At 32.3% G+C, this 16,293-nt stretch overlaps 1 protein-coding gene across 1 annotated transcript; it reads right to left on the bottom strand.

Moving 5' to 3' along the window:
• Positions 1–10,152: 10,152 nt before the first annotated feature.
• LOC127724735 (collagen alpha-1(XXII) chain-like) lies at positions 10,153–14,837 on the bottom strand. Its single transcript, XM_052231830.1, has 6 exons — positions 14,749–14,837; positions 13,728–13,819; positions 12,778–13,083; positions 11,589–11,867; positions 10,542–10,606; positions 10,153–10,226 (listed from the first exon to the last, which is right to left on the bottom strand). The coding sequence occupies exons 2-5, from the start codon at positions 13,795–13,797 to the stop codon at positions 10,554–10,556; spliced, it is 708 nt and encodes a 235-aa protein (XP_052087790.1). The 5' UTR covers positions 13,798–13,819; positions 14,749–14,837; the 3' UTR covers positions 10,153–10,226; positions 10,542–10,553.
• Between the last annotated feature and the right edge of the window lie 1,456 nt (positions 14,838–16,293).

Consider the following 16,293-nt stretch of genomic DNA (forward strand, 5'->3'; position numbering starts at 1 on the left):
CTTAGGACAGGTGCAAACAAATGCAGCGAGTTTAAACGTTTTAATGGTACCAAACCTTCACCCTTTTCCTGAAACAATAGTGTAACATCACAACATAGAAAGACACACCATAAAATATCAACTGAAATAGCTTAACTCAATCAAAGGACATATTAACACCAGTGAACATACACTGAACAAATAAATTTAACCTATGATACAATGTAAATACAAAATAAATAAACAAAGGGAAGAATAATAAAAGTAACATGTTATATCGGTATGAAATGTTAAACAATTTAAGAAAAACAATATGCTCGAACAAAAATATCAGCCATTTGCAATTACTTTAAACACAGGAAAATGAAAATAATTTTGTTGTTAGGTATACGTGTACAGTTCCAATAGAGAAGGAAATATTTTGACAAAATAAATAATTTTGATGTTCATAGTACGAAGTGAAAATTTATAGTAATACCAAACACTTATCAAAGCTGTTATATAGACCAGATATAACCCTGAATAACATTAAATAATAAAAAAGCATTACATTTAGTATCAACAGGTCAAATAAACAAGAAAGTACGATTTGAGAGTACTCGCAGTTACTGACAGCTAGTTAAAAGCCAAAACAATTAATAATAGACGTGTTAGGAAAGGGGTTTAAATACTGCGCTGATGTTAAATACCAATACCGATACAAGATTTAAGTGAGGACTTTTTCAAAATGCAATTGCATTGAAAAGTATCCCGGCGTAGTATAGTTTAGCTTTGTGGTGTGTTTGTTACAATATGAAGCGAACGGTTAACGTCGACTCCATTTTTAAGACGTGCATTGGCCTTACGTAGATCTTCATACATTCATTTGTATTTGTTTGATTTTGGAGTGCAAAACAAAACTTAAAAAATATATGTAAGGGTCAAGAATGGGAATGGCGGATTTTACGGCCATAAGTTCAAATATATACATTAAATGATATAAGTAGAATATGTTTAATAGTCAAATAACTCAGTTTGCCTCTCCATAAGTCCAGTACACAATTCAACAATTTGATTGGATTCGTGTCTTGGATGTCTCCACATACTTCCGACAACCCTAAATGTTTTTAAACATCTGATGGCGTGTTCGACATAAACTTGACATTCTAAATTTCTTCTATTTAGTTTTTTGCATTTTCTGTTTTTCCCTTTGCGGTTTTGTCATATTTGGTGTCTCCTACTATGGCGTAACAATTGGTGAGAGGTTTGCATAAATCTTATCACATAAATTAACTCAGTTTGGAGGAAAATCCAATTCCAAGTTCGTGCCGATTTTTGGAAGAAAGTTGTCTTGCTGCGCATCGTTTTAATGTTCAAGAAAACCACTTTCCACGAGCCGTATGTGATTCGTATTGTCTACTACTATCTGGAGATGAATGCAATAAATGGACAGAAGGACGAAAGAACGGACGGATGGACCCATCCACCAATCACTATATACCGTCCAATTTAGAAAGCGGAGAGTATAGTGAATATTACGCAAAACAAAATGAAGGAAATCGAAAAAAAAAAATTGCCCGACATATAATTTAGCAGGCTTTGCAAGAGGTGAAAATGAACATTCCATTGCAAAATATCCTTCTGACCCATAGATAATAAAATCAACGTCTCCATATGAAAAGTTTAACGCCACTTTCAACAGTATCTCAATTAAATCGTGGTGTTCTGTTTTGTTGGTGGCGGAAGCCGTGATACAAGAAAAAAAAAATTCCGACCCTTCACCGAAACGTAAATTTAACATGCTTGAATAATAACCAAATGTGGTAATCTTTTAAAACTTAATTCGATAACCTCTTTTGTCTGAAAAACTAACTGACAAAAATTGATAGACAGAAAATGTCAGTTAAAATGTGAATTAGAATAATCAATTCACACATTTTAATGGGTTTTTTTTTAAGGTAGTCCCTTTTCAGCATTACATTAAATTGCCAGAGTGACTTTTCTAGATAAAATAAAAAGCCAAAGATAATCAAATTGAAAAAGTTTTTGTTTCATGCTTTTATTTTTTTTTTAATTGTCAAGTACACAAATTTCTAGTTTTTTTCACTAGAATTTTAAGCTACACATTTCTCTATTATGGAAAATGATATAAAATAAGGAGATGTGGTATGATTGCCAAAGAAGACAACTATCTACCAGAGACCAAATGACGTGAATGTTTGCAATTATAGTCACCGTATGCCCCCCAACAAGGAGCAAAAACCATCCTGCATAAAAGCTATGAAAGGCCCCGACATGAAAAGTATATCTTCAAAATTTTTCAAATAAACGAACATTTTGAACAAAGATTGATGTAGAGTAAAAAATAGGATTCGGATGTGATTTGATTGCAGTGATTTTTTTTATTTATTTATTTTGATCACTTTGCAGATTTTCCTTGTCGTTCAACAACATAGTAAGAAATGGGGGAACAACGATCTTAAACTTATTCGATCACTACTATGAAACAATGCAATTTTATGATAATAATATTAATAACGATCGTGTTGTTTTGCTGGATCCTCCTCGGTGTATTGCGGAATACATTGTTATTATTTAATTGTATAAAAGTCATCTCAGCATTATCAAACAAACCCATACAGGTAACTATAATGAATGATTATCTGGACTTTTTTAGATGGTCCCCGCAATAGCCTGTAGTGGTATTGGTATTTAACATCAGCGTCAAAATCGTATTGACTTTCCTAACACGTCTAATAAAAAATCATGCATCAGAGACTAAAATCAACTAAAACACATCCCAGGGATTTAGTATTTTAACGTCATGGACAGTCAAAGAAGACATGACTTGTGCAATGCCAAAAATAAAAGTATCGACAGACAGTAGGATAGTTAGGAGTTTAACCTCTTTATAGATCAAAATGAACGTGGGTGTGTCTTTATACATCCCGTTTGAAAAGAATACAAATTTAGTTATGTTTTAATTTGCTGATGACAAAATCGATATTAGTTCCAATGTAAACTATATTCAAAGATCTAATTACAACATTGGTAAGATAACCTTTACTAATAAGTTTATTTAAAGGTTCGATGAGTTTACACGGATCACATAGTGATTTCCGCGCTTTAAGTACAATATTACCGTAAAATTTAGGATGTGAAATCAGTTTTCTACAGGTACAGCCAAATTTACTAATCAAATCTTTATATCTATGAAAGAACTTAGCAAAAGTTTTACCAGTGATGCATAATTGATTGATAACGTTCGTTAAAATCTATGACATCACTACACACACGGGCATAACGAACGAGTTGGGATATATAAACACCGTATGATGGAGCCAAAGGAACATCGCCGTCTACAAAAGGAAAATAAACAATAGGGAATGAAAAATCGTCTCTTTTGTCGTAAATTTTCGTATGGAGTTTCCCTTAAAAGATTGAAATGTCCAAAAGTATACCATAGTTAAAGGAATTATTGCAACAATTATATAAAAGATCTGTAGAACTTAGTATTTGGTTATTAGATAGCTTGATAAGATTAGAATTGCGTACATTTTGCAATACATTTTGTTACAATGTAAATTGTTGGTACCTTCGTTATATATAATTTCTATTACAAGTCAATTTAATTTGATATGGAAAATATTAAGCTTAAATACGAAAAGGTTTAAGTGTTTGTCATCTTCATGTGATGCATGATAGATTTAATCTATTTTGGATCTCAGGTTCCAAAGAATTTCAACAAGCATTACAGGCTGTATTACTTCCAAATTTTACACTCTGTAAACATCAGAAGAAGTCTTCAATGGTGTCAAGTTATATGCTCGGACAAACTTAATGCAGTTTTCACGAATCATGAACATTTCTTTATTAAATGCAACTTTTATTAGATAGTTATCATTACGATGGTTAAGGATTAAATAAGTAAGACATTTTAAAATATTCTAATATATATGCACCAACTGTTGGGTTGAAGAACACATTTAAGAATCAAAACACAAACTATGTTAACTTTTCTCGGATATTGTTTGGCTTAAGGATGTACACCTCTGAGGAGCCAAAAATTTCTAGAATTAAACTTTTTTTCTTAACCTGATTTTTGGGTTTATATGACTGTAAAAAAATAATTGGTGAAGAAAAAAATCACATGGTGGTGCACTTCTTTTTTTGCTACGGCCCTTTGAAAGTACCCAATTTTGATGATTTTCCCATTTCGTCAATTTTTACCTATTTTTGGGCTATTATCGTGAAAAAAATAACAGTTCCACAATTAAACTTTTTTTCATACTTTCAAAAAAGATGAAGTGGACCAATCTGAATAAATTTAACTTAAAAAAAACTATAGGTAGGTAATAAAGTTTTATCATATTTTGATGCTTTTTTGCGTCAAATTTACCATGCTGTCAATTTTGTCGATTTGTGATTTTTCTCTGTTTTAAGAACACAATACATATTATTTCAACTTCTTTGTTATAAATGATTGAAAAAATAAATATCTAAGAAATTTGAAAAGAAAAAAGTGATATGGGATGAACATGTTTCTGGTAAAATCATTTCTTGTTACCCTCACCCATTTTCTCAAAATTTTGGCTAAAAAGACTGACTTGATTGGTAATAAAATTTGAAAAATTGATTACTCAAAAACTACTCATTGTGAATACACAATTTGTTTGCAGAGTTAAGTTTGATTATAATATTTTTTAAATTCATTGATATTTTCCACTTGTATCACATGTTTTGGAAATAATTCCAGAACGAGATTTCAATGAGACTGTAACGTCAGAAGAATACATCTTTAAGAGTCATTACAGGAAGTTAATGCCCACAGAGTCCGCGAAAATGCAATCGAAGATATTGTTGAAAGGTGCTATAAGTGTTAAGTTGTAGATCTTTTGCTAGTACAGTTTTTGGGTCGATCACTTTTTTATTTATTAGAATGATTGAGATAACATTATGTAGTGTTTATTGTTAAAAGGAAGTAAATACAATTCTTTTCGCCACCTATGTACATAAAGCCAAGAAGTAAATATAATTTTTTTTGAAAATGTATGATATTTAAAGAAATGACTTTGATGGAAGAAAGGTATGTATTTATGCAAAATTATGTATGCATTTAAATAATTTTATTGAATCAGTAATAATTTTCTTAACCTATCTGTTGTCGAGGTGCACGTCCCAATTTTTAACACCAAAATTAGGTGCAAGACAGAAGCTAGTTGTTAAGAACCAAAATTTAAAGTAAAAAAGCTGCGGCACCATATGGTTTTTTTGGTACTGAACAACACCCAAAGGTATGATACTCTTTGATTCAAAAGACATATTTCTCCTAAAAGCTTGGGCATGTGAGTGAGAGGGGAAAACGTTAACATTGTCGGCAATGCAAATAATTACTTCATTTTAACCTTATATATATGAGTAGCAGACCAAGCTGAATGTCGTTCCATTATCGGCTCACATGTTATTGATGAGCTATTGATTGTATTTGAATTGTCTCAATTATATTATGACATTAGCATTTGAAGTAGAAATATATATAAATATATGATTCAGAAAATTATAAATATATTAGCACACGATAAAAAGAAATTTTAAGTTCTTCGACCTTTTTCTTTTGTTTCATAGCGTATACAAAAATTATATTTTACTACATTGTACGTACAAAGTTCATTGTTTTGTACCGAAATTATCCGAAAAGTTTTATCATTGCAAGCTGCTATCTCGTTTTTCACAGAAATTTATGTAGTTGGAAATTGACATTTTATGATGTATAAATATACAGAATTCGATGAAATTCACAGATAATTAACCTTTGATTTAAATTTAAGACTAATTACCATGGATTACTAATGAAAACACTAATTTGCGACAAATCGAAGAGTATTGATGTCTTGTCGAAGTATTACCCAAGGTATCCTCCTATTTATCTTAAGGATGTTCGCTTGTCATGTTTTAGAATTTTTGTCAGATTTTCGGAATCCTCTGGTTTTATCCATTTGAATGCCTTTAAAAATTTTGCCCACTAACCCCTTTTTTTCTTTTTATAAATCTTTTACAAGTATAATTAAAAGCCATCTGTAAAAGTATTATAAAATCTTTGTTACTTTTGAAAAGTTTTTGAGAACTTAAACTTGTCAATGATAAAGCTATGAAAAATCAAGAGAGAACATTTTCCCGCCATAATTTCAATGGCTAATATCTCAAAAACACCTACATTTTTTTTCGCTCTTTTAGGTCCTTTGTTAATCCCCTATCAATATATACTAGTGTAATGAAAAGCTTGTTATTTGGAAACTGAGTTGCGAACTTCCTTAAACAAAAAATCAAGTATGTTCGCCTTATTCAACAACAATTAAGGACATCAACATATCAGTCTGAATATATATATTGTTACTCTAACAGTGCATCATTAATTGTACCCATAACGCATACTTTTTCTTACAATTAGCCATTCAACAATAAAAATACAGCTGCACAAATATGAGAATCACACTTTAACATATGATGCGTTCAAGTGCGATTTTTGATATTAAACAGTCAAGGGGAACACCGAAAAAAACCCAGGCTGTCTCCATACTTGATAAATATTCTGATGCGATATTCCTAATATCCTGCTTCTATTGCAAGCGAATGGTAATGTTCAAATTACTATTTAAAAAAATTAACATCATTAATAGTTCAATTTTATTGTTGGGAACCTTTTCAAGGTCCTTTTCCTATTAAAATCAATTTATCTGAAAAATAACACAATAGCATGAAACTAAACATGTAATTCTAGTGTACCATTCTTAAAGGGGCATAAGCTACGAGATATAAAAAAATCAAAATATGATTTTTTTTATTCAATCATTAATGAAAGTGAAATAGTGAAATAATAATTTGCTAATTTGCTTTTAGCAGTCAGTTTATTTCAACTTTGTCAAAATTAGCTAAGAAACATCGCTGATGATTTATTCAATTGCAAGTGAATAATTCGACTTGATTGAATCCGTATTCATGTGACCTTCAATTTAACCCATTAGCTAGAGATTGGTTACGCATGCATTAGTCGTGTTCAGCAATTAAAAGGAAAAGAATGTCAACATTGAAAGTGAAACAAAGGTTAACCATTTCGTTGACTGATGAGATCCACAAAAAATCATTCTTATACAGGTAAAAACGATGATTAACTTATCTTTTAACCTATAACATGAAATCAAACAGACCTAGAAAAGTCCAATTGCACGAGGTTGCTATCTATTTATATTATTTTTATGTTTATATCGGGTTATGTGACCGTCGGCAGTCTTTGGATGTCATCTCGATGGTTAATTAGATGGCGTCTAGACTAAAATACACACGAAATGCTGGTGGATATTATCGAGTCCATGCACTGTTAATTGTTTATTTTAGACTTGTTGTAATTTGGATATACGTATTAGTGAATTTGACAGCTAATGCCCGTTTAAACTAAAGATAATGCCACAATACACAATATAGTATTGTATTTTACTTGTAGATCTTTGGAAATTTCAACTGCAGTCAATAGCTTAGCAACAATATGTGAACGAAAATCGTCATGATCAGCGACTTCTATAAATACTAGTTCCTCAAAGGTGACTAGAGAATAGAAATATGGTCACTTTTGGTCTTCTGAGCGGGCGTTTGGCAGTATGCGATGCATAAATTCGCAGCCACGGCCGGTCAAAATGGAGTCGTAAAACTTGATGCCTCGTGTAGAGACCCTTGCAAGAACTTTATGAGGAGTCGTAGGTGGCCTGTTGCAAGGCGATATTTCTGTCCCTATCCCATATACACTTATTTTCAACTGGCACTCAACATTTCAGCCTTTATTCCGGTCAAATTTTTATTATAGAACCTACCTTTTGTATTAATTGTTAACTTATTCTCGTCCTGACCATGCTTGCAATATTAGCCACTGAACGTGAAGCAAAATCAATAAACCAATCAACCTATATAAAAATGAGATGTGGTATGATTTCCAATGACACAACTATCAGTAAGCAGTTATATGCCACTTTACGGCCTTCAACAATTGAAAAACCCATACCATATAGTCGGCTATAGAAGTATATTGTGAAACAATTCAATTGAGATAATTAACTTCATAATTTATTTACAAAACAATTTACGAAAAACAAATATGACAGACATAAACCAACGAAAACCAGTGTACTGCAGGCTCCTGACTTGGGACCGGCACACGAATAATGTGGCGACGTTAAACATAATTGTGAGCGCTCAATCCCCCCTATCATCTGGAACAGTGGTGTAACAGCACAACGTAAGAACAAACTGTAAAAGTCAGTTGCAATTGGCTTAATTCAAAATATCATTACGAGGCAACTAACATAAAAACAATAGTCACAAAGCACCGAAATAAGCGTACTCACAGTTACTAAAGCAAGTTCAAATGCAACTACAACTAATAAATAAACCATGTTCTATAACTACATAAATCAAAAGTAATGAAAGAAAGAGTTAAAAGAGTGATCAAGTAACAAGGTTTTCACTACTTAATTAAAGTCTTGTTCTGGTCAGCTGACGATGTTACTTCATACTTTAAGGGTGTTTTCTTTGAGTGCATCTAGAAATAATTTAGAATTACGGGTTTATTTTTGATTTTGGAACGACTCTCTCATGGGACGGCCGGGTGGAGGATAGGAGATATTTGCTAGGATTCGGTGGTATTAAAGCGCATACATTGTATATACCTAAATAGATTTTCATCTCTTTAAAAGTTCAAAATACGAATATCCGTTGTTCCTTTAACTCCTTCTTAAGTGCATGTATGCCATAAATTGAAACGATCTTTAATTTAAACACTGTCACAGGTTAGTTGGAGGGTTGAGCGCTCACAAACATGTTGAACCCCGCCACATTCTTTATGTGCCTGTCCCAAGCCAAAAGCCTGTAGTTCAGATATTGTCGTTGGTTCATGTCTGTCATATTTGTTTTTCGTAAATTGTGATGTTATAAATTAGGCCGTTAGTTTTTCTCAATTGAATTGTTTCATATTTTTCATGTCGGGGCTTTTTATAACCGACTATACGGTATGGGTTTTTATCATTGTTGAAGGCCGTACGGTTGCCTATAATTGCTTACATCCACTTCATTTGAACTTTGGTGGCTAGTTGTCTCATTGGCAATCATACCACATCTCCTTATCTATATGTTAATTGCTATTATGAAACAAACTTTTAGTACTAGTATGTAACACTGGTTTTTGCTGAATATGAGTTACGTCCGGTTTTGATTTCGAACGTACATTTATTTTTGTAAGGGAGTGTCAGATGCTTCATATATTTCAAACTATACATAGTTATCATGTTTTTTTTCTTCAGATTACTTCTTTGCCGTTGTTTTCTTTCGTTTTCGGTTGGGTTGCTCTGCAAAACCGATTTAATGTATGAAGACATCTTGTGTAACCGAATCCGGCTGCAGTTTTCGATCAAGATCTATGAAACTTCACAGAAATATTACGCACTGATTGAAGTTGTTTTGGGAATTTTTTTTTTCATTTTTCCAGATATGAACTTTTCAGCAAAATGTTCAAAAGGACAAATCATAGATACCAGGATGGAAATTTTGAAAGAATATTTTAGCGCTAACAAACATGATTAATGGATAAGCATGCAAAATGCTGAGTGCGCCGGTTCCAAGTAAGAAGCATGTAATGCAGTATTTGTTGTTGGTTGCGAGCTGTCTTAATATTTGTTGTTGCTGTTTTCAGCATATATCGAAACGTAGATATTTTTTTTAATTGTTTACATTTTGTCATGCCAAAGCCTTTCATAGCTTACTATAATGGCGTATTGGTTTTGCTCACATACACAAAAAGCAAAGGAACAGCGCTTGTATTGCTGCTCTGAGTCTCAAAGTCACAGTTATGCCTTTAACAAGGAGCAAAAAAAAAAACTCTCACTTCATTTTTAACAATCTCTTTTTGACTGTTTTACCCATTATTATATTTTTATACGTTATGTAAATGACAATTACTTTAAAAAGATTTGAAATGAATACGTGGTCGTGTTTCAATTTTGATAGGTTTTGAACTAATAAAAAGTAAAATAACAAAAATACCGAACTCCAAGGAAAATTCATAAACCATTCAAATAACATTAACTGCTGTAATAGGAAAATAATTAAAATCCATATTCAAAGCTTTTGATTTAAATATAAGTCAAGTCCATAAATGATTGCAGGTTTTATTTGGTATTAGAAACAAAATTGTGTCTCGTCATACAGAAGCCGGTAGATGTAAAAATCTGAAAAATAAAGCATAAGTTTATAAGATATATGAAATCAACAATGACAAGATTGTGGTACGGAATTTTCAAAATACAAAGGTGAATTAAATTTAGAAATTTCCAATAATTTGTTATAATACACATATTTACCAAATGTTACTTTTTCAATTTGGTGCAGGATCAACGACAAGTAATAAGATTTAACCAATAAAACTAACGCTATAATATTAATATAATATTATGGTAAAATGTTGATATCATTGGATTGACAAGTAGATGATTTAAATCGAATCTTCAGCATGATACATGTATTATTTTAATAAAAGCATTTACCTTTTTTTGGATTTAATTTACTCTGAGTCCATCAAATCTATCATGGGTTTTTATCACGGAACCAACTAAAAATATATATACATCGCTAGTTTTAGATAAGCAATACGCATTTATTTGAAAATTTAGAGATAAACTATGTGTACATGTAAAATATACTTGTGTAATTAATCCTTCAAATTTTAATTGGAGGCGATGGAAATAAAACTTCATTTTTCATAGCTTTGTTTGGTCTTATTTCGGACAAAACATACCCTAAATATTGTTTTCATACATGTTTTGTGTACATGTATAAAAAGTCAAAATTTGACGAATTATTTTTCAATTCTTTATAGTCTTTCAAGTTAACACAAATGTAAACTTATTTCCGGACAGATTCAGATGTTATTGTATATTTTGAAAGGGAATTTAAACGTATGGCACCGATCACTACGCAATACAAGTTCACTTCAGTCTTGTCATGACCTTTATCAGGCATGCCTGACAGAAAAGGAAAGCAACATACATAAAATGTTCGGTATACTAGTATTTGAAACCAAACGACTGAAATTGTGCACGTAAAACTGGTTTAAACTGGCACGTAAAACAGAGTGCTTATACCAAAGTCTTATTTTCTGGACCATATGGTTTACGTTGTTGTTCATACATGTATACATCTTTATTTGAAAGTAACGTTTAGGAGTTTGGTGTTGTTGATTGCTGGCGGTCTCTTGTACTGTATTCCGTGCAAAATGTGTGATTCCTGTGATTCTTTTTTATGCTTTATTATATTATCATACATGAGTACAGAAAAAGCAGATACCGTATATGGCAAACTATACTGTCGGGCTTGGAAGCCTGAGTACAAATTACATTTCATAACATGATTAAATGGTTTGTTGTTAACCGACTAAGATAAACAAGGGCGTCTTAATTTTTAATCAATTTATTTGTATTTGCGTTATCTTTGTCTGTTCATTATATTGATTTATAGATGCTGATGAAGAATTTGGTTTCTTCTGATAATTCTGAAATATTAGAGAAACATAGAAGGGATTAAACAAAACATACCACTACAAGCAACTTCCGTAATTTGATGTTTGAATGAAGTTTTCGATAATTCTTTAAAATTCTGCACCTTTGCGGACCATCCTCTAAAAACAGCTCTTTTCCGACCAGTTGATGCTATACCGTGAACTTCACTCCAGTCAATACCACTGCCTATCCCCACAGAAAATATTTTGACACCAGCATTCTTCAAGTTCCTAGCTGCGTTCAAAGTTTTACTTTTATGCTGAGATTTTCCGTCAGTAAGGACAATGGCAATTCGTGGTGCATGATATCGGTGTCCTGCAGGCAATGAGACTTAGTCATTCAAACAATTTACATTAGTGAGAAATTGTGCAAAGCAATAAAATTCCAATGATAATTACACAAAGTTATACTAATGATGCATATGATAATAAACGTGCACGTAACACGCATTTCTGGAAAAATGAGCAGGTAAGCTTGTCACGAAATAGAAGTTCCTTCATAATATAAGTTCCAAGTGGAAGAAATGTTCTGCGAATATTATTTCCACTAGATGTTCCCTATCACAATATTTTTGCCTACGGAATAAAGTTTATAGGGTTTTTTTCCAACAGGAACAGATTTATGGCATGGTGTATAACAAAGTTTCCAGTGGAACTTTTGTTAAGGCGGAACAATATACGTTGACAGTCTCGTGAGCAAAAGTTTGAAAACAGTTGAGAGCATAAAAACCAAACTGGCCTTAATAAACAGCTTAAACCGTTTCAGGTTAACTTTGCTTTTGTGCGTATACAAGTTTTAGCACAATTACATAGTTTTATGAATTTGAAATTTACAAAAAAATTATATCGTTTGCCAAAGTATTGACTACAAGGTAAAAGGTACCCTCGGGAATGGTAGTTCAACAGTAGTACTGGTATAGATCCAGTAAATAAGTCGTATGATTGTAAACACTATGTTTATATTGAATTATTTTCATCAACTTTGTGATGATCTTCTCAATTTGCAGAAGCTGTTAATCTTTCTTTTGGACCAATTATATTTTGTTGGCGATGTAATAGTGAGAAATGTTTATTGAATCTCTAATATATGCTTTAATAGAAAAAGTGTAAATGGAATATGTTTTGCGACATGTAAAGTATATCGTCACATAATATTCAAGCGGATGCACGCACTGTATACATATCTCTATTTTTAAACAGATATACATAAATATATTATAACATACCATATACATATGAGAAGCTATTATATCGAACATGATTCAGTCCAAGGTAAGTATTGGTCATGCCTCCTTCATACTTAATTCTTTTTATGGCACGTTCAAGATAGTATCTGTTGTTATAGTCCTTCAACTTTATTGCTGTTTTGACGGAAGATGAAAACACATCCACTCCAATTTGAGTGTTGAATGGTCCAATGTAAAAATTATCTGCTATGCTGGCAACAGTATTCAACATTATTTGAAAATTTCTCTTGCCTACACTTCCCGACATGTCTAGGAGGAAAACAATGTCGCGTTTTCCTTCACATTCTGGAAAAGAAAACAGGCCTCATAGTGTAAATTCTAATTAATAAGTCGAAATGTTCGGTTAAATGTAAAAGACATATATTATAATGCATCATACTGGGATATTAGATTAAAAAAACTTGACTATCCAACTTTTATTTGAAAAATTACTCCCTTTTAAAATTTGATAAAAATGGAGGATGACCGTTTTACTATCAGCCTTATAATACCTTTGGACGGTGAAAGAATAAAAAAGGTTCAGTTGATTTAAAAAAGACCATTAAGGATCCACTTAAGACGAGGTAGATGGCGATACTTTTAGATGTAGTTACTATATACGTACGTTCTTTTATGTACCCTTTTGTATTGCACAGTTCGAGATTAAAGGGGGATGGCTGATATCAAATTAGTTGGTATAACCCGACACATTTTATGTACCATTCCCACGTTGGGATTCAATTTAGTAATTGTTTTCAGATATATTTTTATGTGTTTGTCTTTTATGAAATTCATTGTCGGTGGCATGGTTTTGAAAGTCTCCTGTTAAATGCATTCTCATTTTTTATAGACTCTCGGATAAAATAAGAGTATGCCAACTGACAAAAGGTTCCATCGGAAACTGAGGGTCCATATTTCATAATGATTATTGAAATAAATATTTTACTTACTATCTTTTCTAGCATCGGCTGTGATGACATTCAATAAAATGAATAGTATACTCCCTATCAACATCCTCATTTTGATTGGTTGTTTTACTTTGCTGAATAATAGAACAGAGAATTTAACATTTGACTATAACGGAGGTGTTTTTATGACGTTTCTCCATATAATTAAAATAGAAATGCCAATGAGACAACTATCCACCAAAGTTAAAATGAAGTGGCTGTAACCAATTATAGGCAACCGTACGGCCTTCAACAATGAGAAAAACCCATACCGTATTGTCGGCTATAAAAGGCCCCGACATGGAAAATATGAAACAATTCAATTGAGAAAACTAATGGCCTAATTTATAACAAAACAATTTACAAAAAAAACAAAACAAATATGACGGACAACGACAACCAATGAACTACAGGCTCCTGGCTTGGGACAGGCACATACAGAATGTGGCGGGGTTAAAAAAAATTGTGAGCGTTCAACCCTATAGCTCCCCCTAACCTGGGACAGTGGTGTTACAGCACAACATAAGAACAAACTAAAAAAATCAGTTGAAAATAGTCGATTTATCTGTACAAAATATCGTATATGTATATAATTATGTGTTTGAAATTTATTACATGGTTTTGTAATGATCAACTATACAGAAAAAATTCTGCGAAACGAAGTGGTATGTGGAGTGTTTTTTTTTTTGTTTGTATTTTTCGTTTGTATTTTTTGCTTACTTTTGTTTACTGTTAATTTTTGTGTGTTTGTTTTAGTATAGTTTTTCATACCGTCGACCAGAATTCGATACCATTATTATTGGATAAATTTTGATTATTGGATGGAAAAGTAAGGAGACACGTGTTAACATAATGTTAAATGTGCACGTATGGAAAAATTTTAATTTTTTCACACCGTTCATTTACTTGTTGATTTTTAACAAGAGTTCGGTTTAAGTGTTAATTAAAAATTTATCGATACGATAATACAATTTAATAAGTATGTTTTAAAAGAAAAAAGAAAAAAAAACTTTTAGCTACTCACGCTACTCGTGTTGACTTTCACACTATAGTGACAACTACAGCAATATGTTACAAAGTCATATATAGTTACATACAACGCCACAAAAACAGTGTATTGAGTTTCAGGATGTTTATTTTTAAGATTCGTGGAAATTTCGCTATTCGCAGCAATTATTATGACTGTAGTTCTGAAAATTTATATATTTCTCACTAGGCAATCGATTCTTTTCTTCCGAGTTCAACGATAGAAGGCTAAATAACGATGGTCAACAGTTTCTTAATTTTGAGTTTTAACAAGTAACGTGTGCAGTAATGTTTTGGATATATATAATTACATTATCAAATATAAAGATTATACCCTTTCGAAAATACCAAAGACTAATGGATTATTTAATTTGAGTTTCTTAACGTCCAGTGGTAATTATTTCAATCATATTGAGTACGAGAACTGTTTTATTAACAATTAATACAATATGTAGGTTCTGTTAGTAAGTGGGCAAAGACGAAAGCCGAAAAATTGGAACAGCAAATGCAAAAAAAATTGTATTATGGATAGGGGAATATATTTTAACTTGTAACAGGCTAATAACGGACCCAAAAGTTGTAATTTCAACACACAGAAAAGGGTGGGTGTCAATATACACGAGGACCTCCTATGTACTATTGTGGTAGCTTGGTCGACTCTAGTGCGGGAGGTCGTGGGTTCAATACCCGACCGGGTCTAACCAAATACTTGAAACTGATATTTGCTGCTTCTTCACCCAGCAACCGCATTTAGGAGTAAGATCAAAGACGTGTCTGCTCGGAGTCAGAATAATCTGTCCGGGTAAGGTGGCATGTCTTCCTGCGGACTATTACTTTGTGAACTAGCTTAAGGATCCTGCTGAGCGAGTCGGTCTAGTATAGCAGTGTTTATAATTATATCATATTATCATGTTCTCGTCATGAAAATGCATTAAGTTGCAGCAGAACGTTAAACAGTCATCCAACCTTCCTTACGCGAGGCATTGGATTTACCCTCCTTGATGTAAATGTTATTTACTTTTTTTTAACAATATTTACGATAGTTTGCTCATTTATTTTCAAACATCTGGTAGTATTAATCAAGAAAAAAATAAACTAACCATTTACAACGGACGCATAACAACACTTGTAGAATGTTAAGACTCAATATGCTATTTGGTATGTCCATGATACGAACACTCAAGAAAATAAAGCTTAGTATGCATAACTCCAGCCAAGTCAAGCTTGAAACTTTGCGGTCATAAAACTTTCGAGCACGATTATCGTTCTCAGACTCAGAAATCAACCAATCAAAATACTGGATTGTGTGTTCCGAGCACGAATATTGTACTCCGAGTACTGAGTACCCTCCCCCTAACCTGAGACAGTGGTGTAACGGTACAACATAAAAACAAACTATAACTTGAGGCTCTAAAGAGCATGTGTCGCTCACCTTGGTCTATGTGCATATCTAACAAAGGACACTCTCCAACATTGTAGACGAGAATAGACTTCATGACAAAAATCTCTATTATTACTGATCTTTTAGTCTGTTTAGTTTCTC

This window comes from Mytilus californianus, unplaced genomic scaffold (assembly GCF_021869535.1).
Source record: "Mytilus californianus isolate M0D057914Y unplaced genomic scaffold, xbMytCali1.0.p SCAF_14, whole genome shotgun sequence".
NCBI lineage: Eukaryota > Metazoa > Mollusca > Bivalvia > Mytilida > Mytilidae > Mytilus > Mytilus californianus.

Coding starts and splice junctions, on each gene's coding strand:
- LOC127724735 (XM_052231830.1), bottom strand. CDS start 13,797: ATGAGGATGTTGATAGGGAGTATACTATTCATTTTATTGAATGTCATC. Junction 11,868..12,777: donor TAGCTTCTCATATGTATATG/GTATGTTATAAT, acceptor CATTGCCTGCAG/GACACCGATATCATGCACCA. Junction 10,607..11,588: donor TACGGAAGTTGCTTGTAGTG/GTATGTTTTGTT, acceptor ATATATTTTTAG/TTGGTTCCGTGATAAAAACC.